Source organism: Cucumis melo, chromosome 12 (genome assembly GCF_025177605.1).
Source record: "Cucumis melo cultivar AY chromosome 12, USDA_Cmelo_AY_1.0, whole genome shotgun sequence".
Taxonomy (NCBI): Eukaryota; Viridiplantae; Streptophyta; class Magnoliopsida; order Cucurbitales; family Cucurbitaceae; genus Cucumis; species Cucumis melo.
This window is the reverse complement of record NC_066868.1, coordinates 28,248,470-28,273,267: the sequence shown is the minus strand read 5'-3', so window position 1 is coordinate 28,273,267 and position 24,798 is coordinate 28,248,470. Positions and strand designations below refer to the sequence as shown.

At 36.0% G+C, this 24,798-nt stretch overlaps 4 protein-coding genes across 7 annotated transcripts; all 4 read right to left on the bottom strand.

The window, feature by feature from the left end:
- Positions 1 to 200: 200 nt before the first annotated feature.
- Positions 201 to 5,385, bottom strand: LOC103501415 (DNA polymerase epsilon subunit B). 4 transcript variants are annotated; one of them, XM_051080455.1, is made up of 14 exons: positions 4,990 to 5,385; positions 4,625 to 4,862; positions 4,349 to 4,526; positions 3,893 to 4,046; positions 3,666 to 3,797; positions 3,492 to 3,569; positions 2,474 to 2,578; positions 2,239 to 2,319; positions 2,025 to 2,155; positions 1,859 to 1,953; positions 1,669 to 1,768; positions 1,145 to 1,242; positions 895 to 1,005; positions 201 to 701 (listed from the first exon to the last, which is right to left on the bottom strand). In XM_051080455.1, the coding sequence occupies exons 2-14, from the start codon at positions 4,791 to 4,793 to the stop codon at positions 685 to 687; spliced, it is 1,449 nt and encodes a 482-aa protein (XP_050936412.1). In that variant the 5' UTR covers positions 4,794 to 4,862; positions 4,990 to 5,385; the 3' UTR covers positions 201 to 684. The 4 variants fall into 4 exon arrangements, with proteins under 4 accessions (XP_050936412.1, XP_050936411.1, XP_016899382.2 ...); XM_051080454.1 differs by having other exon boundaries at positions 243 to 701; positions 1,128 to 1,242; positions 4,625 to 4,809; positions 4,990 to 5,369; XM_017043893.2 differs by having other exon boundaries at positions 243 to 701; positions 1,128 to 1,242; positions 4,625 to 4,856; positions 4,990 to 5,368.
- Positions 5,386 to 5,969: 584 nt separating this feature from the next.
- Positions 5,970 to 8,483, bottom strand: LOC103502192 (glutamate decarboxylase). Its single transcript, XM_008466382.3, has 6 exons — positions 8,393 to 8,483; positions 8,077 to 8,281; positions 7,811 to 8,011; positions 7,260 to 7,728; positions 6,957 to 7,009; positions 5,970 to 6,670 (listed from the first exon to the last, which is right to left on the bottom strand). Exons 1-6 carry the CDS (start codon positions 8,473 to 8,475, stop codon positions 6,191 to 6,193), a joined length of 1,491 nt encoding a protein of 496 aa, XP_008464604.2. The 5' UTR covers positions 8,476 to 8,483; the 3' UTR covers positions 5,970 to 6,190.
- A 1,015-nt stretch (positions 8,484 to 9,498) lies between these two features.
- Positions 9,499 to 16,256, bottom strand: LOC107990488 (uncharacterized). Its single transcript, XM_017043896.2, has 8 exons — positions 15,963 to 16,256; positions 15,699 to 15,794; positions 15,531 to 15,614; positions 15,290 to 15,450; positions 11,419 to 11,536; positions 10,955 to 11,090; positions 10,223 to 10,401; positions 9,499 to 9,874 (listed from the first exon to the last, which is right to left on the bottom strand). Exons 1-8 carry the CDS (start codon positions 16,149 to 16,151, stop codon positions 9,638 to 9,640), a joined length of 1,200 nt encoding a protein of 399 aa, XP_016899385.2. The 5' UTR covers positions 16,152 to 16,256; the 3' UTR covers positions 9,499 to 9,637.
- Positions 16,257 to 18,966: 2,710 nt separating this feature from the next.
- Positions 18,967 to 23,178, bottom strand: LOC103488762 (homeobox-leucine zipper protein HDG11-like). The gene is made up of 10 exons (XM_017043328.2): positions 22,383 to 23,178; positions 22,147 to 22,264; positions 21,865 to 22,050; positions 21,307 to 21,777; positions 21,113 to 21,214; positions 20,817 to 21,026; positions 20,532 to 20,712; positions 20,166 to 20,434; positions 19,985 to 20,074; positions 18,967 to 19,857 (listed from the first exon to the last, which is right to left on the bottom strand). Exons 1-10 carry the CDS (start codon positions 22,490 to 22,492, stop codon positions 19,477 to 19,479), a joined length of 2,118 nt encoding a protein of 705 aa, XP_016898817.1. The 5' UTR covers positions 22,493 to 23,178; the 3' UTR covers positions 18,967 to 19,476.
- Between the last annotated feature and the right edge of the window lie 1,620 nt (positions 23,179 to 24,798).

Below are 24,798 nucleotides of genomic sequence, written 5' to 3'. Positions count from 1 at the left end.
ATACCCAACTAATTAAACTACCTGCTTTACACACTTCAGCAACCCTCTAAAAGTATGGGCAACCACACTTACCAAAAAAAAAAAAAAAAAAAAAAAAAAGAGAGAGAGAGACATTTCCCTCATTATTCTTTCAACGCTCCTTACGGTTAACCTGTATCCATGATCCGATCTTGTAACAATATAACAAACATTACAAGGCATGAACTAATTATCTTTTTCTTTAAAAAAAAAAATCCATCAGGTGGGTGAAGAATTTTTAGGTTAGTTGTTGATCAATACACCATCCACCATTAGAATGCATAATCTAAAAACAAATATGTTACTCAGATTTACAATTGTACATCTAACGAGATTCCTAACGCTGCACCAATGTTGAAATCACAAAACCCTTCTGCATAGAGTTAAATTCTAGCCAGTGGTAATTCTTGGTGTGCACCCACCAGTGCAACTCCCAAGATAAAGAATGATGCTATAGGATTTCTCATTCACGTTCTAAACGAATTGTAATGCTACATAAAGGAGTGTGCCCGCCTTGAATCTGGCCTAAACTTTGTAATAATTTACAAGGCAGACAGTTCAACTTCTTGATTGCAAGGACGATACGCCACGAAAGTGCTATCATTTGTGAAGGAACCAGGATTAAAGCAAGTGATTCCTGTGTATTTGAACGCTTGTTGCTTACTTCTATCCCCCAAAACTATCTGCACAAACCAAATAAAGATGGATATAATTATCTGAAAGTTCATGCAACATTGAGATTCTATCGCAGTAGAACACTTATCATTCATCAGAACCTTCATTCATTTTCTGTCTCCAGGTGTGGAGAGAAAGGACATCCAACTTAGGATGTATAAATAGATCGTTAAAACACTAGATGGAGAGATGGGTAAGTACCACATGAGGAGTAGGATATAGATGAAGACAGTGGTCGTAATTCCAGATAATTGGTTGAATAACTAGAGGAAGAGGACAGAGATGACTTTGATGAGTTATGGTGGCAACAAGCTGCAAGAGAATCATGAAACCTTAAGGCCTCCGTATATAAATATCCGAAAGGGTTAGAATCCATAAACAGAGAACTAGAAAAAAAAATAACAGAAATATAAAAGGAAAAGAAAAAAAGTCACATGCTCAAAAGGATCACTTGTTTCTTCTGTAGAAGGTGGTATGAGACAGGAACGGCGCATTCTATAAAGCAGGTCCTGTCGGAAAAATACAATTTCCTGAGTGTAGAATCTGACCCTGCATTCAATTATGACAATTATCCACCACTAAGGAGTAAAAACGGAAAAGGTATAGCATTCACCAAAGGGAGCATCATGTCCTCTTAAAATCGATTTATTCCTCTTAATTAATTAAAAAATCAAACGCTCTTTTAGAAGACCAATTATTTTGTCCATCATAGCTTTGTTCTCTCTTGTTAATAAATGACCTTTTTCCCTCTAAATTCAATAGTTAAAAAAAAAAAAAACTGGATAACTAAATCCATACCATTAACACTAGCCTTTAAATCTATTAAATACAGTTCTGTTGGCTTATTCCAAATAGAAAAAGATGATTTATTTCACGAGTAAGCTGTAAAAGTGAAGCCCCTCATGCAACAGAATACTATAATTAAGATTAGAAGCACCATTATTAAGGCTACAAGTCAGCAATCGAAGTATTCACCTGCAAGGGTTACTTGAGAAAGTGGCATTTGGAACATGCACTTGAAGCTCTTCGGTTAAATACTTCGGCAAAGCACACCTAGGTAGAACTGTTGATGGCCCTATAAACTCCATGTAAACAAAAACTCAGAAAATATCGTGCATAGTTGAACTCAAGGAGAGAAGTTTCTTAACAGATAACAAAACAAAACCTGCATCATCTGGACCGGGAATAAAAAGAAACTTGCTATGCTTGTTTAATCGTGGATGAGCTGCTATCATTTTTCCTAACTTACCAAACTGTAGTCTGCACATTTGAACTAATTATTGCACTGAACTCATCTCAATAACACAGAAAACAATTGCAATAATACATACCTGAGACTTGAGAAAGAATTAAAGGCAATATTACAAGGATGGGAACAAAAATTCCCCATCAAAACAAATAAGGAAGGAACCACTTCCACATTCTCGAAACCATCAAGTATGGTCTCCAGTTTTCCCATGGCCTACCACATGAAAAAGTTTCAATAAGGCCACCAAGCTTCATATACACACAATACACATGAAATATAAAAAGGTTATTTGTCACCTCTTCACTATCCAACCAAATGTCAGAGAGTATGACAAACATATCGTTAACAGCTTTCTTTTCCAGATCTGCAAGCCTGAGCTATTGATGATTAAGGAAAACAAGTAGATTGCACGGTATGTAAGTGTATTCACCCCTTTAATAGCCAAAATTCAGCACAATAAAATGTCAACTATAGCCCTCCTTTCCAATGCTTATTTAGAAATTCATTTTATAGACCGAAACAGGAGGATACAGTCTCCTCTTTAGGTAGCACACCACCTCCAAAGAAGTCCTGGCCTGCTAGCAATTTAAGAGACTTGTCCCTTTCCTCTAATGGAGGAAATCCACACGTAACAACCTAAATAGAGGCCAGGCAAAGCACATTATTACTACAACGAAGAGTATTTGAAACACTTCTATGAAACAAGTTCTGGACATTTTCCAAAACGTTTGAGCAGGAAGGTATCCTTGTGCTAGGTAGAAAACAATAAGAAAGTAAAGGACAAGAATGAAATCCCACAAGCAAATCCAATTTTGAATAGTAAACATGCTTTTGATGAAGGCAGGACATTTGCATCTTCATCCTTAACTGTGTTGTGCTTAAATGTCAACCTCATGTTATCAAAGATTCAAAACCTTTTGAGAAGAGTGTAGGCGGAACTCGCTCAAAAAAATAAAATAAAGATTTGTTTAGAAAAATGAGGTTTCATATCTCTCAAAAGTAAACTTTCAATTTCTGGATACCTAACGAAATATTAAATAACCAGCTAAAAGATGGTGTTATCCACTTACCAATTGAGAACTACTTGAAATATAACTTAGGCATGCAAAACTCTGACCAGGACCAAACAGAACTAAGACCCAACCCATATCATTGTAAAAAATCATCTCATAAGCATGTAAAAACTTCAAAAAGCATTCAAATTAGGAAGAAGTTATAGTAAAGTACTGCTATACATTAAAAGTACCAAAACTGCAAAGTTTTTTTTGAAAAGAATATAGGAAAATATGCAAAGATATACTTTTTAAAAACGTAACCAAGCATAATAATCTGATAAACTACATAAACTTCGTAAGCAAAGTACATCCTGTCAATAGCCAATAGGAAAACTGGATGATCCGTAGAGAAATAGCATAATTAACACTACATATGTCTTTAAGAAAGCAAGTTCTCTCTGAAAACAAGGAGGGTTAGAAATACCCAATAGAACACTAAGGGGAAATTCCAACCACCTATTTATACAGAACTTGAAGGCAAACGTGGTACAAACCTGGAAAATTCCCTCCACGAGCATCTCTCCTTCAGCTACGATAATGGTGTTCTCTGTAAATAGACCTGTAGTTATCTTGTGCTAATTATTAATGAAAACTGCAGGGCATGTCATCTTCAAATATCAAACAAGTTCAGACTTTTCCACATCATAGAAGTTGCCAGTAAAGGATATAGCATTAGATAAATTAATTTCCACAGATGCAGTAAGGTCTTCCAAGTAAAAATGGCCATCTTCCATTTGAGAGATCACTCCCATGACCCATTTCCTCCCTGTTTGCCCCACCAAAGATTGAATAGGAGAAATCTGGGAAACACATCACAAACAAAATTAGTGTAAATGCTCATGTTCAATTGTAAAGGCTAACATGATCAATTCATGGGTCAAGAGAAATGGAGCACCTCACAACTTCCAAAATGAGACATGCCAATGTCAAAAGCAGGTTTGGAGAAATGCTGATCTCGGGAGAGCCTTTGGGACAGCAAAAGAAACCTATCTCTATATAAAGCAGCTTTAGCAGGAGCATCTCCATGAATAGGAAGGTCCCCTGTGTGCCTAAAAATATATATGTATACAAGGTTCAAGAACAGGTGATTTCAAGTGCAGAGAAAAGGAATGTTGACGACGATAGTTCTCAGTTAAATCCATTATATCTCTCTTTTTTGCAACGAGCTCCATCAGTTATCCGCGTCTAATTATCCCAAAAATCCAACTAGTAGTTTTTTTTAGTTCAAGCATTCAACAACACATGGGAATGAGAGATTTTGCTCTGACTTCTGGGCCCAAGGTATATGCTTAAGCAGGAATGCTTAGTTTAACAACTATTAAAAATAAATATAAATGGGAGAAAACCATACCGATGAAAGATCTTTTTTATGGGATCATAACGAAACTTGGAGATATCAAAAGCGTCGATGATGCAAAGAGCAGTTGTACTGGTAATGGTATTGGGACTTGCTTCTTCCGCTTCTTCAGCTGCAAGCAGTTTGCTGATAACCCGATGCACCCCATCCTTTTCTAATATTGGAGATTTCACTGCCATAATAGACAAAACAAAGAAACTGTCCATGAAAAGGAATGAGGTGAATTGCAGAGAAGATATAAATGTAGTATGAAAGAAGAAGAAACAGTACAAGATTCTTCATGGAGATCGTCAAGAACAAGTTCTATAGCGTCATCTTCGAAGCCATGGAAACGAGAGACAAAGGAAACGATCTCGTCAAGAGCTTCCAGTTTGATGCTGTAAAGCCCTCTGATTTTAGCTTTCCTCTGTACCTTTTTCCTCAAAGTTAATGCGTCCATTCTCTGACTTCTATCTCTAGATTGTTTGGTATATATTTTAAGTTGACAATAAATATAGTTTACCTGAAACTAAATTTTTAGTTAATTGTTTTGGGATTCAAGCACGGGTTTTGGAGTTTGAAAATAAATTTTTACTCGAACAATTTCATCACAACAAATTCAACAAATTTTAACGAAGTCAAAATATTTAACTTACAAGTGTAAGCAGAAAACAAATTCAACACCAAATTCGAAGTGTTGGCGGGAAGGCGGACGACAGGAAGGAAGGGAGGGCGGACAACATTATGAAAGACGAGCGGTATCAAGGGCAAGCGACTGGACAGAGTTAGAGAGGGGGGCGGCTGGCTTGAGGTGCGAGCAACTGGACACCGGCGGAGAGGGTGCGGCCGGCTTGAAGGGCGAGCGGAAAGGTAAGGGCCGGCGGGGGAGAGGAAGCGGCCGGCTTGAAGGGCGAGCGGAGAGGTGGGCGGCCGACTATAAGGACCGGCGGAGAGGAAGCTGAACTGAAGATTGAAGAAGATGGGGCGACTGCGTGCGAGGCGAGCGGCTTCAACTTCAAGGAGGCGGGATATATATATATATATACATATGCCTAACCGGTTACAAGGACTCGAATATTTTTTTGGATTACCGATTTTTTTAATAGCGCTGGACAATCGAGTCTTTATTTGTGGAAAAAATAAACTTATGAGCTGCAATTTTTCTTTTTCTTTTAGAAATTGCAAAAGAATTATAAAAATTAAATCGTTAATTTCAATTAAAATTAGACCCTCAAAACTTACCCAATAATAATAATAATTAGACTATAAATTTAACGCTTAAATAATTAATTTTGAAGCATTCATAGTGATGGAAACAAATTGAAATTAAGATCATACTTTGCAAAATCTTTAAAACAAAAATACAAGTTGTAATGACCATACTCATCATTTAATCTAATAATACAATTTTTTTTTGCGTATTAAAATAATTCGAAATATGATAATGCTTCGGCCTTTCTGAGTTTGAAAATTGAACATCGAAATTTAATATTTAACACTCAAATTGAAGCTTTTTGTTTTGTTATCCATATTTTGAGTATGTTTTCAAAAATCATTCAACTAAAAAAAAACCTGTTTTTTTTTAAAAAAAAATTGACTGAGAATATTTGCATAAATGTAAAAACTAAAAATAAAATGGTGGAAAAAGGGTGTGTATTGTGTATTGTTTATATCCATAAGAGAACATAATTATAGATTGGGATCCTTATATATTGATTTGATGATTTGATCCCATCATGAGTACAGCACACAAAGTCACAAACACTGATTGCACAATCGTGAAGAAGCAAACTGAAAGACAATCAAAAAAGCAACACCGACCACAAGCCAAGTAGAATTGGATTAGGCAGAAGTTCACTAGCAAGCGCCAGTTCTCTTCCCATCCACAAGCCGTCTCCAATATGTAGTTACTTCCTCCTCAATCTCCCGTTCACTCTTCTTCACATGCTTTCTAACTCTCCCACTATCTTCAACTCTAGCTTTCACTTCTGCCAAAGACACCCGAATCGGCAGCGCCTCGACTTCCTTCAAGACTTTGTCAATGTCCGAGATCAGTCTCTCCGCCAAACTGCGGCTGAAGTCCTCTCTAATCACCACTCGCAGCACTGCGATATGCTGAGCATCTGGTGGCATCGTGTAAGCTGGCACAATCCATCCAAACCTCCTCAGGTTCTCTGATATCTCGAACACAGTGTGCTTACTGCTGTCTTTGAGTGTGAAGGCTACCAGGGGCACTCCAACATCCTTGGAAACAACATCAAACCTTCCCATCTTCTCTATTCCCTCTCTCAGCACTCTTGCATTCTCTCTGCAGTTTTCCATCACGTTTTTGTACCCCTTTGTTTCCATTCCACCAAATTCAAAAAAGGATTTTCCTTAGATCTTCATTCAAGAATATTTTATTAAAAGAAAGACCCCCTCTAACTTTGCAAGTGAGTTTTCAGAAGCTAGAGGAGGTTCAAATCAATGGGTATATGTTGCTAAGTACTATAGACTTTATAGCTGCTCTTAGTTTGATGCCTAACGAACATGACTGGGTAGTACTTATTACTTTCTAGGAGACACTCCAACAAATCATGCAAGAATTTTTTAGAAGAAATGTTAACTTGAACTTTGAATTTACCTCAAATCCAAGCCGTATAAACTGATAATATTGAGCAATGATCTGGCTAGAACCTGCCAAAGAAATCAGAATAAATTAGTGAAGAATAAGGAGGCATTGCTAAATGCTAATGACAACCTCATTCAATTTGAGGCTATTCACTGCATCTGAAGAAATAAATTCTGAAGCCAGTAATCAGACATCCCACACCATGAAGAAATGGTGACTAAATCAATATTCAACTAGCCAGACAGATATGATTTTAGAACTCGCAAGTGCCATTTATTCATTTAACTCAACATATATGTACTAGTCTAATACCACCTTTTGAGAAATTAAGAGTGAAGGTGGGTTGATCAGAACCAAGATAGTTAATATGGAAAACAAGCTCCTCAGGCAAATCTTGATTACTCCTCCAGACAACCCATCCTACACCAGGGTACACAAGCCCATACTTATGACCACTGACATTGATACTTTTCACTAGAGGCAATCTAAAATCCCACTCGAGATCAGGATAAAGGAATGGAGCAATAAAGCCTCCACTAGCTGCATCAACATGAATTGGGGTATCCCAACCAGTTTCCTCATTCTTCTTAGAAAGAAGTTCATTAAGGAGTTTTACATCCTCAAACTCTCCAGTCAGAGTGGATCCCAAAATTGCTGCAACACAAATAGTATTCTCATCAACAAGTTCAACAGCCTTCACTGGATCCATCACATAAAACCCTTCAGAAAGCTTCACCTCCTTTAGCTCAACCTCAAAGTACCTTGCAAACTTCTCCCAGCACACCTACACAACGCACACAAGGCATTTACACAGAATCTTTACTAAAATCCCAAATATGTGTTCAATTGTACATAATCTAGCTAACCTGAACATTAGCACCAGTGACTATATTAGGTTTATCATAGGGTTTGCCTTGAGACTTTCTTCTTTGTTGCCATTTCCTTTTAAAAGCAAGACCCGCCAGCATTATAGCCTCTGATGATCCCACAGTTCCGACACCAACTGCAGCTTCTTGATCTCCGATGGGAGCATGAAAGAGGCGAGCAATCATATTGACACAGCGATTCTGTAAGAAGAAAGATGAGAGTTGAAACAGGAAAACTGGGAGAGAATCCAATGAAAGGAAAATACCTGTAGCTCAGTAGTGACAGGGTACTCATCCATGTCAACATAGTTCTTGTTGAGAGAAGCCATGATGAGATTGTCACACTCTGGTTCCATCCAAGTAGTAACAAAAGAAGCCAAGTTCAGTCTGGGAGTTCCATCAAGCATCAATTCATCGTGTATGATCTGATATGCTGCATCCTTTGGAATAGATTGCTCTCCCAGTTTGAACCTAGTAATAACAAATTCATCGTTTTCAATTTTATTTTCATTTTCAAGAAAGCAAAATCAAATCTGCTGTGGTTGTGATTGTGAATGATTCCAAAACAGAGATAGAGCTTACTTGGGAGGAGGAGAGCGGAGATATCTGGAACCAAAAGTGCAGTTCACAGAATCTCCAGAGTCTGCAACTGTCGTCAAAACCATATCTTGGTGATGCCCTTTTTCAGTAAACAAAGAAAAGATACAGATTAAAGAGAGACAGAGAAATCTGAGATATGAACCAAATAAAAACAGAGAAGGGTTAGGATGTGAGTTAAGTTTTTTGAGTACATCATCGCCCGAAGCAACCAAAGGACACTTCACGTCGGCTTCGGGTCCCACCACTTTCCTCAACTTTTTTGTACCATAACGCTAACTCATTAATATGTATCATTACTTGTTAAATCTACACATTGTTATAAGCTATTGGGAAAGAAGTTCAACCTTAAATTGTATTGCACAGTGATTCATACAACTTTAAGGCAAAGCAATAATATGACGACACATAAAAATGGAAAAGTAATTGAAATAACGTCTTTTTTCTTTCAGTTCTAAATGAAGGTATTAATCATCCATTGGAAAATGTTGACATGAAGGTGATGGACAGGTGTCGAGTGGAGAAGAAATGATGTGGCACAACATTGTCGTTTGTTAATTAAAAAATGGAAGTATATCATATTTTATAGAAATGTGTGGAATGGATATATGAAAAGGGTGTTTGTTCTCCGCATCCGTTGACAAGTGGAAGCCATCAACAATAAGAGGATACTGTGAGAGGTGATGTCAAATCAAGCGAAAAATGATTCCTAGCGTCGCCTTTCATTTATCTTAAAGTTTCTTCCTTTTTGTGAAAATTCGAACGCAGGTTTGAAATTAGATTTTTTTAGGGTTGAAAAGTGAACCCTTAATAGCGAGTCTGATTTCATGTCCGTGCCTTGTTCTCTCTCATTCATAATTACCATCGGATGTTATACTGATTCTTATATTGGCTGAGGAACAACTGAACTCAAAAATTGCATCATGAAAAAAGTAACGACAATGTTGCAACCAGGAATTAATTAGAGTATTAATTAATGATGAAAATGTTTAAATCAACAAGCTTTGAAACATTTTATTTTTTAAAAAAGTATTTTAGCCCGGAATCAAGGACCATAATAGGTAGAGGAGAGAAATGAAATGGAAGGAAGCTAATTGGAATGAACTTCAAATAATTTTCAAATTTAATATAATGCATAATGAATGTATTTTGAGTTAATACAGAAAGCATTCACCAGAACAAGGAGCGGTAAGAAAAGGGTAGTCCCTCGTCCCTCGTCCCTCGTCCCTCCTAAATAGCTGGATCTTTATATCTTCGGAAAGTGGCTTCAATGTCTTCCAACACTTCTGCAGGCAATGGCCGCTCGGTCATTGTGAAAGCATCGAGGTCTTCTTTAAGCTGGTCCATGGAAGTTGCGCCAATGATCGAACTCGTCATAAATGGACGGTCTCGCGCAAACCCAAGTGCAAGTTGTACTGGAGTTAGGCCATACTTTTTGGCCAACTGCACGTATTCGGTTATAGCTTCCTGAAATAGAAGAAACGTTAGCCTAACATCTCAACATATATATTTTTATTTTTATTTTTCTGGGAGCAGTTCGTTGGGGACGCATCTCTTAGTTATAATAATAGCATGGTTTTACTATATCAAAGAAATCATATAGAACATAAACATGCGTAAATGCTAAGATAGAACATTTAGATTACTGGCAAGTCAAGATTGGGCGGGTTAAAAATCAATTCATATTCTGTCAAGGAAATGCTCGGGAGAGTCAACAGTAAAAGACATCAACACGTTCCAAACATTTTAAGCTACTATTACATTCTCTTGTCTAATCATTTGGCCAGCGGGACAGGCAAGAGGGATGGAACAAACCTTGGCAATAGATTTATTGTATCTATCCATGAAGCCGGGGAAGAGGCTCAGCCTTCCTTTTCCTGAATCTTGATAATTAACATCCAAGTATTTGCCACTCAGCGTTCCACCACCCAAAGGAGAATAACCAAGCAAGCCAACATTGTAGTTGTTTGGATGACAAACCTCAACAAGATCGACTGCAAGTAACAACTGGATCATATTTCTATTCCAAATGAATATATGCTAAAAGCAACACCAACTAATCATGGTTGCAGTTATCAGATTCATTATTTGATACATTTTAAATTTTTACTGCAAATATATATTGAACCCAAAACATCTTATGTCTAGATACATGTTGAACCCAAAACCATGAAGACCAGTTGGTCATATTTCACTGCTCAAGGTTGATAGTCAATATGATGGCATCTAAAAAATAATGTTGTGCACGAGATCCTTGAATGCCGATTTGGAGCAAAGCTCACTACAAATCTATCCTATAATGATGATAGCATATTGTTCAATTTCCTTGAAGTTCGAGTAGAACACTAAATTGCAAAGTGGTGGTATCTAATGACAATGATTATATTTTTGCTGGAAGGGGAAGATAAAGAAATCTAAAGATGTACTCTACTATTTCCAGTAAAAACACATCCATAAGGTCAGGCAGCATCAAATGTTAAAAGACCAAGAAATCTCTAAAACTCTCAATTAATAAAACTGAGAAAAATGTATTAAAAGATCATCCACCTTCAAAGCGGCATCTGTTAATAAGACTGTAATTGTTTTGGATACTAACGATCTTTGGCAATCCTTCAATTTTTGCTGCGTGAACAAATTCCATCACTCCATATGAAGTTTCATTTGAAACACCAATATAGCGTATCTGCATCATAATTTCAGAATCACATATCACCCAAGTGACACAAAAGAAGAAAAATAACCAGAAGATTGGAGTAAACGCTAATCTAACTGCACTTTCACATATTCATAACCCTCAACCAACCAAATGATTTTATTTCATTACTCATGAAATTGTATCTCAGAAAAAGCAAAAAGAATGCATTTCTGTTTTATAAGAAATGCATTTCATAGCGAGTATTCCAGTTACGTGCATTTTCAACGTGTAACTCTTCAGTAAACTGATTCCTACCATAACTTAAAAATTCATTTCAAGATATGATGTATTCCTAACTTAATCAAATAGGAACCACCTTTCCTTCGTCAATAAGTTCCTGAAATGCCTTCAGTTGCTCTATAAAAGGCACACTCGGCCTCCATTTCGAAGAATCATAAACAAACGTCCCAAATAGGGGAACATACCGGTCTGGCCTGAACAAAAACCAAACATATTAGATATAGCAACTGGAAACAAGCACTAAAAGACGCAAGTATTAGTACGAAATTAGAATAAGGAAGACAAGTTAATAAAAGTAATAAGATATTTTATCACAGCAAGCATTAAAGTAAAAGAAACGGATCGGAATTTTATTTTTTATTTGTGCAGGTGCTTCTAGTTTTACAACTACAATGCAACTTATTCGTCCCTTTTCTATTTTCTTTTTCCTTTACACACATACATATACATTTATCATGGCCACATTCATTGAGAAATGTGAAAGTACAAAAGAGAAGCCTTGTACAAAAATATGAACCAGCAAAGTGAAACATTAAATCTAACAAAGAACCATACTTTACTAGGATCCCTTTCCAACCACCTAAACACATGCACTCCCCCCAAAGATCCTACATAATAGCAAAAACCCTAGCGAGCCATAAAAACTAATCCTTCTCACGAAAGAGCAGATGAAGAAGGAACACCCCGATCATATCATGACACTCCCTATTCCATGCAAGCCAAAAACCAAAAGTCTAAAAGAATTTACACCAAACAGCCCTCACAAACTCACACCTCCAAAGAATGTGACCTAGGTTTTCCTCCGCCTTCCGATAGAGAACATATGGAAGCAAGACAACTAACAAGGGCATCTTCTTCACAATGTTATCCAAAGTCTTAACTCTTCCATGCAAGACCTACCAAGAAAAGAACTTGTGACTTTCCCAAGGATCTTAATTCTTCAAAGCGCAAATAAGACTGACTAACTTGTGGGAGAAGGATCAATAAGCCTAAAAAAGAAAGAGTAACACGAGAATCCCTCCAAAGCATTGGGACTCCGCACCCAACAATCCTTCCTCCCTGTCTAAAAACAACTGCTTCAAGCAAGGCTACATCCATCACTTCCCTATCAGACAATGAACGACAGAACCCAAACAAAAAAGAGATGGAACTACCAGACCAGACTAAAAAGTTTGGTACAATGCAATTTTCTAAAGAGGAAAGGTGAAAAAGATGTGGAAACATCGAGCAGAGGGGTCTATCCCCAACCCACTGGTCTTCCCAAAAATAAGCATCCCTCCCCTCCCTCACCACATGACGAACCAAAGGAGAAAAAGAAGGGATCTCCTTAGAAATAGCCTTCTGTAAGGTATCTCCTTACAAACAAGTGTTATTGGATGAAAAAAGAGCCCCAAGGCTACAACTCCTCTCACTGTGAGAGTCTGATACTAATTCCAAGCTAAAGAAAAATGAAATACCAACCTCTACTATTATACTACCTCTTCCTACCCAAAATACCTCTGTACTCTCACCTGGTCCCCTTATTTCCTTTTCCACAATATTACCAGTTCTCACTCCCATACATAACTAACTTCCTCCTACAGTTACATTCGTGCCCGTACTCTTATTAAGGGTGAGCATCGGGCGGTCGGGGTCGGTTTTCCGACCAAACCGCCCCCGAACCGACACCTTGTCGGCATGGAAGTTGGAAAACCGGCTTCAGCCGCCGGTTCCAAGAAAACCGGCTGGTCCAACCGTCGGTCGGTTCGGTCGGGTTTTTTTCTTTTTCCTTCTTTTTTTTTCTTCTCCCTTTCCTTCTTCTTCTCTCCTCCTCCTATGTTTCTTACTTTCTTTTCTTTTCCTCCCTTTCTTTTTTCCTTCTTTTTTTAAATGTGAAATATATAGATTCAATTCAATTTCTTTTTTCTTTGTCCTTTGAATTTCCTTTTACAAATACTATGTGGTTTATGGTTGGAGCAAAATTTTCTTTGATAGAGGGTTTTAAAAATAAAAAATTGCATTATTTTATTTCTCTTTTTAAACCTAAACTTATTGTTCAAACCGACCGATCAACATCTCAGTTTTTGAGTTTCTAGAATCGAAAACTGACCGCCGATTGTACTATTCCGACCGCCCGACTTCGGTTCATTCGGTTTCGGTTTTTCGGCCCACCATGCTCACCCCTACCTCTTATACTGATGGATGATTGGTGGTCTCACACCTTCCAAAGATTCTGTAAGTCCCTAAACCCCTTGTGACAACCAATCAAAAGAATGAGGACCAAAATTTAACAGTCTTATAATTGTCAGTCTTGATCAGTACATGAGAACCCCTTGCCTAGAGGTTATAAAGTTGCTTGACTTAGAATTGTAGCATTAATAGCCCTTGCATACTTTCGAATTAAATAAATTTATTTAAAATAAGAAAATAAAACTGTGGTTTCTTTTCAGTAGCCTAGAAACACAAATTTGGGAGGTTGGAGGTTGGAGGTTATGATCATTTTATGGTTGGAGGTTGGAGGTTATGATCATTTTATGGTTGGAGAGGTGGATAACATGTACAGATGACGAACATTAATAAGGTAAGTAGCAGCAGGAAGGTGTAGTATTCAAATTTGAAAGGTAAGGATGCATAAAAGAGTAAGGTTAAGGTTGATTCAGTAAGGTGACGGTGATGGACTTAGAAACACCTTTTTGTTGAGGGGTTTAGGGGCAAGTAGTTTGATGAAAAATGCCTCACCGTCTCAATTAGATAAAAAGACTTCAAAGGAGTTGATTATGTATTCCCTTTCCCCATCAGTTCTCAAAATTTTAATGGCAGAAGAAACATATTTATCTTTTCAAGGTTTAAAGATTTGATAAGTGTTAAAAACTTGAGACTTGTTTGTCATAAGAAAAATCCCAAGCGTAACAAGAGAGCAATTAAGAATGAAATGTAATACTTATAGTAAATATATGAAACTTCTTGACTAAGTCCTCGAACATTACTGTCTAAAAGAAAAAGAGGAGACAAAGGCTTTGATACCGTGAGATAATTCTTGGGTAGAATTTATTAATAATGCTCTTGATGATTACAAACGTGATTCAAAGCTTCTTAGAAGCTTTGTATACAATAACAAAACAACTAATTCTTTAATATGAAACTAAATACAACTCAACCTTCTGGTACAACCGCTACTTATTTTATACCCACTAATCAGACAGTTCACAGTTTAAATGCTTTGGGATGGATTCCCACTTATAAATACATGGAGGCAATAACAAGGATTATCAGGACAATGTTATGCTCCTCTCATGATTCTTATGGGTGATCATTATTAGAACTTTCGATGGGACTTCTGAACAAGTTTTATCTTGTCTTTTGATTCTGGGATGTTGCCATTTAGCAAGTCTTTTATGTCTCGGTTTTCTTGTTTGGTTTTGCTTGGTTCTTTGTTTTTAAGGTTTTTATTTGTACTTTGAGCATTAGTTTCTTTTCATTAACCTAATAAAAAAATTTATTTCTTTTTTATTATAAAAACGAACCCTCAACCACTTAACAAATGTTAAACAACCTAACCACTTCATGCTCACAACTTTACAACAGACCAGTGTGTATATCACTCTCAATGACTATAAGCCAGTCAATTTCGTGAACTGCTCGGAAGAAAAGATCAACAATTTCATTTCCCTTCAAACAAAAAAATCAATTTCAAAGCAAATTGAGCTGTGTGTTCCTTCCTAAAAACTACATCTGATAGATAGTATCCTTATAAGTTGCTCTCCATTAAAAATTTAGTGGTTCTCATAAGTTCAAGAGGACACACATGAAAGAAAGGACGACCCAAGAATAAATGGTAAAATTAATGCGGAGAAAATTGGGTTCGCTTTACATGCTTCAAGCACAACCTCTTAGAAAAAGTTCGTGTTTATTCATTAGCTACTTTCTACCAATTTAGAAAATTAATATGCTAAAACGTATAAACTCACCAATGAATTTGCAGTAAGTCAATGTAGTCAGTGTTCAGCCGCTTGAGACTTTTCTCTACACTTTCTCTGATATTGGAACGATCAACCCGTATGGCCTTCGCATTTTCTCGCAAATAAGTGGATCGCTCCAAGTATCCACAGACTTTTGTCGCCAAAATAATCTACGAGATAAAGAGCTCCACTTCTTCAGCGATACAGAAATGCAAATTAAGGTGACGTGATTATCCATCAAGCCCATTACCTTGTCTCTGGGCTTTGATTTGAGCCAGTTACCAATGTAGATGTCGGTCCTTCCCTGTGTCTCCTGTTTCATTGGAACTGGATACTGCCAAATGAAATATGTGGTATTAGAGGTATAACGTTAAATAATGAATTTGATAGGGAATAAAAGATTGATGAGAAAACTCACTGCCTCTGCGGTATCTATAATATTGATTCCATGCTCATAAGCATAACTCAGTTGTTCATGAGCTTCTGTCTCGGTGTTTTGTTGCCCAAAAGTCATCTTCAAACACGCATAAAACAATACTAACAAATTAGAAAAGATGTATCTACGCAACGCAATCATAGATGAAAATAACCTTACTTAGTGCTCCAGCATGAAAGCTTATCGGAGAGAGAAAAAGAAACTTCAAAACAAGAGAAGAAGAGCGCATTGGTATAAAATGGTTACCGTTCCAAGCGTAACTTCCGAAATTTGAAGGTCAGAATCCCCAAGTTTTCTGTACTGCAAGGAACTGGCCTTGCTTTTGTTCTTGGCAGAAATGTAAGACCGTCTTGCTCTCTTTTGCGTCGCCGAAGAATTACTGGAAAGAAAAGAAGAAACTAGAGAGTAGTTATTAACAGCTGTAGAGAACGCCATGGCCAGTGTTCTCTAAGCTTCTCTGTCTCTGTGCCTCTGCTGCCTTATCAAAGAGCTCCAAGTCTCACTGTGCAGCTGCAGTGGCAGTTGCCAAATCCCCCGCCAGTGCCACGCAACAAGGCATATGAATGGGCTTTTTCTCGAGATTGTTTGGGCTTCACTCAGACCCAACATGTGGGCCTTATTTAGGCTCAACCCTATTATGAAACAATTGTAATTGGATCACAACGTCCAATCATATATTTGACCAAAGTGTCTTTTTTTATAAAAAAAAATTGTTTGGTTCCTTATATATCCTTTTTATTGATGTCAAGTTATCATAAATAGCAATTATGAATACTATGAACAAATCATTTAAAATAGTGCTCATGGATAGTTAGATCATTGCCCAAAGTGGGTGGAGGTGGTAGTCGTAGGCAACGATTGAACGACTTTAGTTATAGGTAGTTACAACCCATATGGTGAAAATGAAATAGATGACTTACTAATTTTAAGAATTATAACGAATTAGGGAGAGATTATAATAACAAGATATTAATTTTGAGTGTTTATTCTAAATTATCTTATTTATAAAACTCTTTTTTTTTTTTTTTTTTTTTTGCAAAATCGTTATCAATGATTTTAGATGAATACATTTAATTTTCAATTCAAATGGAAGGCACATAAAACATATAATTAAACTATGATAGATTTTTTTTTGTTTTAATTTGGTGTTTTCAAATGTGAAGGTAAAGATTCACATCATTGATTTTTTAGTTGAGGCAATAATGTAATGATCATTTTTCCACTTAATTTCAACTAGTCTTAATCAGCGAAATTACAAACAAGTTGGCATAGAAAATTTTAGATTAATATATTAAATGCAATATTTAGAGAGAGAGAGAGAGAGAGAGAGGCAGCAAATGAGACATGAGGAGAGAGAAGTTGCCACTCCACAGTTGCATTTATGCTGTTGTTATTATTGCTATTATTATTGTTTTGAGTTTCATTTCTACATTATAAAGTATACAGTACACATATATAAATTTTACCTTTTTCTGTATAGATTATATAATTTTATTTTTGGCCTTTCCCTCCACAAGAAAATAAAAACTAAAAATAAAAATTGGCCTTTTCCCCCCTTTCTTTCTTATGAAGCAAAATGAATATTTATGGTATGGTTCCTTAACTTTTTCGTGCAATTAATGTCCAATTAATTGATTTATTTAATATATTTGTTTGTTCATATATTTTAAATTTTTTTCTTCTCTTTGAATTTGAAAACAAAATCAAATTATATTCTTTAACCGATTACTTTATCAGACTAAATTATTGAAATTAGGGGTGCAAACCATTGTATATACTTACAACTTATACAACGAGCTATACAAATATAATCATTCATTTACTATATTTATCTTTAAATACCATTTTTCAAAATAATTTATTTAGTATTTGCATATTTTCTCGAAGAAAGTAGATATCAATTTTTTTCTTAAAATAGTATAGATTTGATAAAGAATCATATTATAATAAATGAACTCTATTGCCTATTTCATGTTTTCGTATAAAGAAAAGGTCTAGAAAATACTTGCTATTTCTTTTTTCTAAACACTTTTATTTCTTAAAAAAAAAAAAAAAGAGTATTTATTTCTTTAAAAAGAGTTGCAAATAAAAGAGTTTTAGTATTAATATCACTTGGATTTGCAACATTAATTGCAGTATGGTAGTGGTAGGAAGAAGAATAAATAGAGTTTCTCAGCATCAGTGTCCCACTCCCACTATGGTGGCATGGCTTAACCCACACCCTCCTCCTCCTCCTCCTCCTCCTCCTCCTTCAATCTATATACCTATATACTCTATATATATATATATATATATATATATATATATATATATTTAATTTATTTCCTTTTGGGTTGCTTTTTTTCACTCATTAATTTTATTATCATTATTTTAGACTTCCTCAAATATATTGAATATGAATAAACAATATGCATTATATTACTATAAGAACACAGAAATAATGGGTTGAGTAATACAAAAACTTTGTATCCTTTTGTGCAATCCAAAGTGAATTATTGACCCAAACTTAATGCTCCAACGTAACTCATCTCTATGGATAATAAATTATTGGTTCTTATTTTTATTTTCTGCATCCTCAAAAATGTGTCAGAAGCTAACGAGATCCATTTTCCCATCTATACCAAATTAAAACACATTATATTATTCATCATTTTTCTCTAAATATTTTCTTTTAACATCTCTCAAATAACTTCCTATCAATTTTTTTGACGTCCACGGACCTTTTTAGTTACTTATTTTCTTTTTTCTTTATAAAGAAAATTTACAAAACCATCCATTTTTCTTACAATATTTTCTATTTTATTATTTTTAGAACACAGGAAACCAATAAAATAAAAATTTCTTCATATGTTTTTCTAATTATATACATGGACGTTTTTTACGAAAAAAAAATTCCTTTTAAATTTTTTTTAATGATTTTAGTATCGTTTTTTTTTAAATAAATTAATAAAAAACACAATATTAGAAGACTATCATATAAAAATCCATAATTATTTTGTATCACACACATGTATTTATGTAAACACTGGAAGTTTTAAACAACTGAATCTTATTTTGGTCTATTTATGGAGAAGGCCCTTAAATTAATAACATTATTGAGAATAAGCATTAAGCACAATCATATTCTGAAATGATATGACAGTTGAAACCAATCTCTTACACAGCAAAAAGCCAAACAATATTGTTCAGAATACAGACTGAGCATATCGTAATCATAATGTCACATAAAACAAAAACCAATCGGAAGCACTGAGAAAGAGAAGAAAATATTGAGATAGAATCAGTAAATGTAAAGTATCCATTCGAGAGTCAATGCCCGAACCATACAAAGTTTGCAGCATTGGTGGCTTGGGAAGGAAAAAAAAAAAAACAAGTGTGGAAACACATATGGTGCGTTCTTGACTCTCTCAGTAGACTCTGAAGCTGTGATATAGAACATGAAAAGTTCCTCCCAAAACTAAACTAAACAAAACCAATTAATAACAACAACAACAATATTGGCTGTAAAATGGGAGTGGGATGACAGGAGCTTTGCTTTGGCAGTAGCAGTAAATAATGGTTTAGCACATTCAAAGCTCCCAACTAACCCCCAGATTCAATTTTGCCACCACAAACACTCCCACATCTCATCAATGTATTAATGTTATGTAAGACCCAAACAGTTGTGGAGCAGAGATCCAAAAACCAAAACAAAAAGGAAAAAAAAAATAGTGTTGAATTGGATACACCCTTCCCTTCATCATTCCTCTTCCTCCTCTCCTTACGAACTATGACAATTTAAGGCTGTCTTGATTTGATGGACAGTGGTGCTGATAAGGTTGTTAACCGTTGTCACCGACTCCAAGTTCAGCTTCCCAGATGGCAAGCTGCTTACTAGTATTTGAAATGCAACCGTCACCAGCGAACCCCCTGACCTGTTGTGAACATCTGAGCTGCTCGATGCACCCTCTCCTTGGTCCCGTCGACCATCTGGTAAAATTGTGAATCCCGAAGGCAGTAATGGAATACTTGATGGATCCTCCCCACTCATTGCAACATTCATGGCTGGTAGATCCACTGGGCAGTACACAACAAGTGACCCTGATGAGTCTATGCAACTCTCTTGGAGAATCAACATGTTGTTCTGACTTGTATTGAAAGCCTTTTCCAAAAAAGAAAAAAGAAAAAAAGACAAAAAATGTATACAATCCATAAATACACTCTTCAGGTTACTCCATCATTAAACTTGCTAGAAAAAACTTTGGAACAAAACAACAGAAGAGTCTCACTCTGAGAACAGATATGCAATTCCCTGGATGGGATCCGTTGGATATATGAGCAACCTCTTGAACTGGATTGCCATCCGAGAGAACATCCCACTGATGCAACATTAAAACTTACACAGTTAATGAATGAAATCATTGTCATCATAAAGTGTTTGACTAGTCTGAAAATTTGAATCACAAATACCTGGGATCTGGTTCTGTCGTTCTTAAAAAAGTTAAAGATGGTTTGAGGGGAAACTGGGAGCCAAATGGTTGTAGCTGCACTAAGAACCACACCATTAGGTTGGCCAGAATCTGTGCTTTTATGCACCGTGACACGAACACCAACCTCATTCATCCCAGAAAGGGTGGTCCAACGGTGTCCGTGAGATGTGCTGATACTAGCACAAAAATTGTTTACCATTCGTTGTGCTAGTTTCATCATACTTCTTTTTCCTTCTAGTGATGGAATTACTGGGAGAATATAACAATCTTTAAGACATTGTAACAAAAAAAACAAAACAAGTACTTTATTGTAAAACATCAAAATCAACCTTGGGTCGGACGTTACCTCCGCCAAGATCCTGATTGGAACTACCAGTCACCATTAAACAGGCAAACCTTTCAGACATCCGCTGAAGAGTTGCAAGCCACCGTTCAGCACCAAAGGCTAATCCACTATGAATAAGATCTCTAAAAAGCCAATGAGTCGAGCCTCTATCTTCCACTTCTACATGCTCAATCCAAGTAACCTGTTTTCAATGAGCATTGTCCAATAAGAAGAAATATTTGGAAAAAGAAAGTATGAAGTTTCAATTATAAAGAAAAATGCATTACACAAATAAGGTGGCAAAACCTTAGAGTAACCATTAGGCATGTCCTGGATCAAGCAACCAGAGGGAAAGCGGTGACATTGAGGATGAGAAACTATTTGGTTTTCCCTGGGAATATTGTAGGAAACATCAACCACAGCCCATACACCCTGCTCAATTTGTTGACAATACCGGATGACGTAAAAGTGACGAGTTGGAACCAATGGGGAGAGTAGCTGCAATTCTTGGTACATCTGCAATTCAAACACTTTGGACTCAAAAATTAGGAAACTGAAAAAGTAAAGTGACATTGGAAAAGTACGTCTAGCTAATTATATACCAGTTGCAAGGAGCCATTCTGACTTCCCAACATCCCGGACGATACAACTTCAATTGTTCTTGCCATTGAGACAATTGTGGGAAATAACTCTGTCCATTTGTTCTGCACACTCAATTCAGTAACTTCAATTCCATTGTTGTAACTATTAAGAAACATCGATGTGCGAAGAAGGATGGAGAGAATTGTTGCCATACCGAGTCCATAAAAATGTCAACCAATGCTGCACTACTTATGATCACGACGCCTGAGTCTCTCGATGCTTCAGTGCGAAAATGTAGATTCTTCAAGGGAGTGTTGGGTCTTGGAAAAGCATGTTCGTAGGTTTCAAGGTCGAGAAGGTCACGACCATCAGTTGGCGATTTCATCCAGAAAGGCTCATTAGTTTGGGAAAGCCTAAGCAACTCTGCCATGGCATTTGTGGCAATTTCAGTCATGAGGGACTTATCCACGGAGGATAGGTGAATTGGGTGATGGTATGGTAAATTAGGAACACTTGTAGAACTTGCAGAAAGTAAATCAAGATCAAGAGAAGGACATCCCATTTCTTGGGAGGGAAAACTACCCATGGACAGTTCTAATGAGGAAAAATGAGAAGGTTGAATGGGTGGAAGTTGAGAGATTGGCCTCCCGATATACTTGGCTGCGATGCTAGATACTCTATCAAGCTGCCAAGAAGAAAATTACACATCAAAATTCAGTTTTTCTTATGTTATGATAGATTTTGTAAAGTAATAAAAGATGGGAATAAGAACCTCTTCTTTCAAATGGGCGTTTTCGATTCGAAGTTTATGCTCGTCGAAGTAGGGGTCCTGAAGGGGAGGGCCACCGCAGGAAGGACAAATAACATTTTTGAGTGCCTCTCTGATGGCTATGTTCTCGCATCGAATCTTGTCGTTCTCTGCTCGAAGTGCACTATTATCTGCCCTTTCATGTTGAGCCTGAACAATCATTAAAATACGAGCATATTACAATCTGTAACAAAGGCTCCAAAATCTAGGAGTTTGAGAGGGAGAGAGAAAGACACAGAAAGAAACCTTCATCTGGGTCCTCCGATTCTGGAACCAAAATTTGATTTGTCGAGGAGCCAATCCCAGTTCTCTACTTAACTGTAATCTCTGCTTCTCATCTGGGTGTGGGCATTCTTTGAACATACTTCATTTCCCAAACAAAAGAAGTTGAAAATTGTAAGAAGAAGAAGAAGAAGAAGAAAAATGAAGACATTAAGAGAGAAGCAAGAAAATAAAAGAAGAGAAGAAGAAAAGGGGTTTACGCTTCGAGCCTCTGAATCTGGTTGGCATTGTGACGATGGTAGCGTTTTTTTCTGCGTTGAGGGTCGGAGGAGGAATCGTTGTCCCAACCAGAGCCACCGCCAAAGTCCATGGTTTTTGGTTAATGCTTGTGTTGAGTAGAGTCAGTTAATGAATTGGAGCATCTTATATCATGTTCATGAAATGTAATACGAACGAGTACGACAGCAAACAAACAAGGAAGAAGATATGATCGTGAGTATGTTATTAAAATATATTTTTTTAAAAAAAAAAAAAAGAAAAAAATATATATATTGGGTTTCAAACTTCAAAGACGACAAAACAAGGCTTCCACTACAATGGTGGGCTAATTGGGTTCCACAAAGAGTGAGCGAAATTTGAATATGCACAAATACCCAAATCTCATTACTAAATATGCGGAAACGGTTACGGCGGAGCTGAAGAAATGGACAAGATTGGATGAGGGATTTGATTTGGGAGAGAAATCTTGGGGAGTAATTATTTTTAAAGAGATTGTGGAACGAAAAAATGCAAATAAAAAGGCGAAGTCAGCGCCGGTGATAATCCGGTAGCCACCATTCCTCCGCCCTCCGACAGAGAGGAGTCCCCCTAATCTCTCTCTTTCTAATTCAAAAATTGTAACCGAAAGCCAATGTAATTTCCATTTCAGGCACAAGGGAAATTCATCATTCGAAATTCAAAAAAAAAAATATTGAAATGGAAGAATAAGAAAGGTGGTGTGAGATTGGGTCGGTTTGGATTTAGAAATTAGGATGGGAGGGAAGAAAGAAAGAAAGAAAGAAAGAAGAGTTTGGGAGGGAGTGGAATGGACATATATTATATTATATATTATTGAAGCTGAGCCCCACGTGTGTACACTGTTATGGAAAAGGAAAACCTTCATTTTAATTAATATTAATGTCTCACTCATCCCCTCTCTCTCTCTCTATGTCCGCCGTCAACAGCCCATCTTTTTTCATTTTCCGGCCATCCTCTTTGTCTCTCTCTCTTTCTCATATTTTTTTTTTTTTTGCAAATTACAAACCCATTCCTTCTTGCTGCTTTTCTTTACCCATGAAATTACCACATCAAACTCAGCAAATTGTTTCAATACTTTTCATCTCCCCATCCTCAACATTACTTTCTTCTCAAACGAACCTAATCGTATAAAATTCCAGTTGTTTTAATTATTACTTACTTATTTTAAGGGGAAAAAAAACGTAATTTTGGGCTAAATGGATGGAAATTAGGTTAGATTAAGATGAGGTGGGTTTTTTGTTGGTGGAAGGGTTATGGTGGTTCATTTATAAGAGAAGGGAAACGTTGTCAGAAAAGTTAGAGGGTTGGTTGTGTTGTATTGTGTTGTGTTCTTCCCCTTTTACGATGCCCTCCAAACCCACATCTCTCTGGTCCACTCCTCTCCCTTTTGACTTTTTTAACATCTTTTTTTCCACATTTTCTCTTTTCAATTATAAATAATCTTCCCATTCATATTTCATTTCCAACTTTCTTCCTATGATCCTCTTCTTCTTCTTTTTTTTTTTCTTTTTTTTTTTTTAATTTTAAAAAACTAAAATAAGGATAACAAGACTCCAACTCTAAATTCTTTTAAGAATATTTTGCATATTCATATATTTCAGTTGTGATTTTCATATTTGACTTTCTTATAAAAAGATGGAATAATACAAATAGATGAAAAATTAAAATTGAGATATACGAAGAAAATAAGCATATAACATCGTAGTCCTTTCACTAATTTATAGGCTAATTAAGAGAGCAGTAATAGAGGTTAAGACTTTTTTTGGGGGAAGAATAGAGGTTAGGACTTTGACGTGAGGTTGAGTGTAGAATTTTAATGTATATGAGATAGGGTTTAATATCAACGACCTTACTTTCTTTTTAATTCAAAACTTTATTATTATTTTAATAATCAAAACATCGATCAATTCATAACATCAAGTTCAAAGCTCTCATCTAAACGCATGCATGATTGATCATAATTTGATACATATTTGAAGCAACCTATTAGTATATCTAGCATCCATTAATATTTCAAGTATATCATAATTAATATATCGAACAAAAATCAAGATTCAATTCAAACAACTCCATCTTTTAATAAAATAAAATGTTTTGTATATATTTTATTTTACAAATATGATATTTCATGTATATCAATGATGTAGTATATCAAACCCTCTATTAGTAAATGTTTGATTTAATTAAAATAAAGTATACATATCAATAGTATATCATCTAAAATGAAAATAAACAAACAAACAAACAATGAGGGATGCAATATCCATTTATATTTTTAATCATGTGATTTTGTTACGGTTTAGTACATTGATGTTTGATAATTTCACAACTTCATTCTTTTTTTTTCCTCAAAATAATAATATAACAATAATTGTTAAA

What these genes read in the sequence shown, in the direction of transcription:
- LOC103488762 (XM_017043328.2), bottom strand. Translation starts at nt 22,492, where the DNA reads ATGGACTTTGGCGGTGGCTCTGGTTGGGACAACGATTCCTCCTCCGAC. An exon ending in AGAATGGCTCCTTGCAACTG is followed by an intron (nt 21,027 to 21,112) that starts GTATATAATTAG and finishes TTTGAATTGCAG; the next exon opens with ATGTACCAAGAATTGCAGCT. An exon ending in TGCCTAATGGTTACTCTAAG is followed by an intron (nt 20,713 to 20,816) that starts GTTTTGCCACCT and finishes CATTGAAAACAG; the next exon opens with GTTACTTGGATTGAGCATGT.
- LOC103501415 (XM_051080454.1), bottom strand. Translation starts at nt 4,793, where the DNA reads ATGGACGCATTAACTTTGAGGAAAAAGGTACAGAGGAAAGCTAAAATC. An exon ending in AAATTAATTTATCTAATGCT is followed by an intron (nt 3,570 to 3,665) that starts ATATCCTTTACT and finishes AATAATTAGCAC; the next exon opens with AAGATAACTACAGGTCTATT. An exon ending in TTTGGTTGGATAGTGAAGAG is followed by an intron (nt 2,156 to 2,238) that starts GTGACAAATAAC and finishes TTCATGTGGTAG; the next exon opens with GCCATGGGAAAACTGGAGAC.
- LOC107990488 (XM_017043896.2), bottom strand. Translation starts at nt 16,151, where the DNA reads ATGGCGTTCTCTACAGCTGTTAATAACTACTCTCTAGTTTCTTCTTTT. An exon ending in TTATAGATACCGCAGAGGCA is followed by an intron (nt 15,615 to 15,698) that starts GTGAGTTTTCTC and finishes TTCATTTGGCAG; the next exon opens with TATCCAGTTCCAATGAAACA. An exon ending in ACAATAAATCTATTGCCAAG is followed by an intron (nt 9,875 to 10,222) that starts GTTTGTTCCATC and finishes CTTCTATTTCAG; the next exon opens with GAAGCTATAACCGAATACGT.
- LOC103502192 (XM_008466382.3), bottom strand. Translation starts at nt 8,475, where the DNA reads ATGGTTTTGACGACAGTTGCAGACTCTGGAGATTCTGTGAACTGCACT. An exon ending in CTCCGCTCTCCTCCTCCCAA is followed by an intron (nt 8,282 to 8,392) that starts GTAAGCTCTATC and finishes TGTTATTACTAG; the next exon opens with GTTCAAACTGGGAGAGCAAT. An exon ending in TTATACGGCTTGGATTTGAG is followed by an intron (nt 6,671 to 6,956) that starts GTAAATTCAAAG and finishes ATGGAAACAAAG; the next exon opens with GGGTACAAAAACGTGATGGA.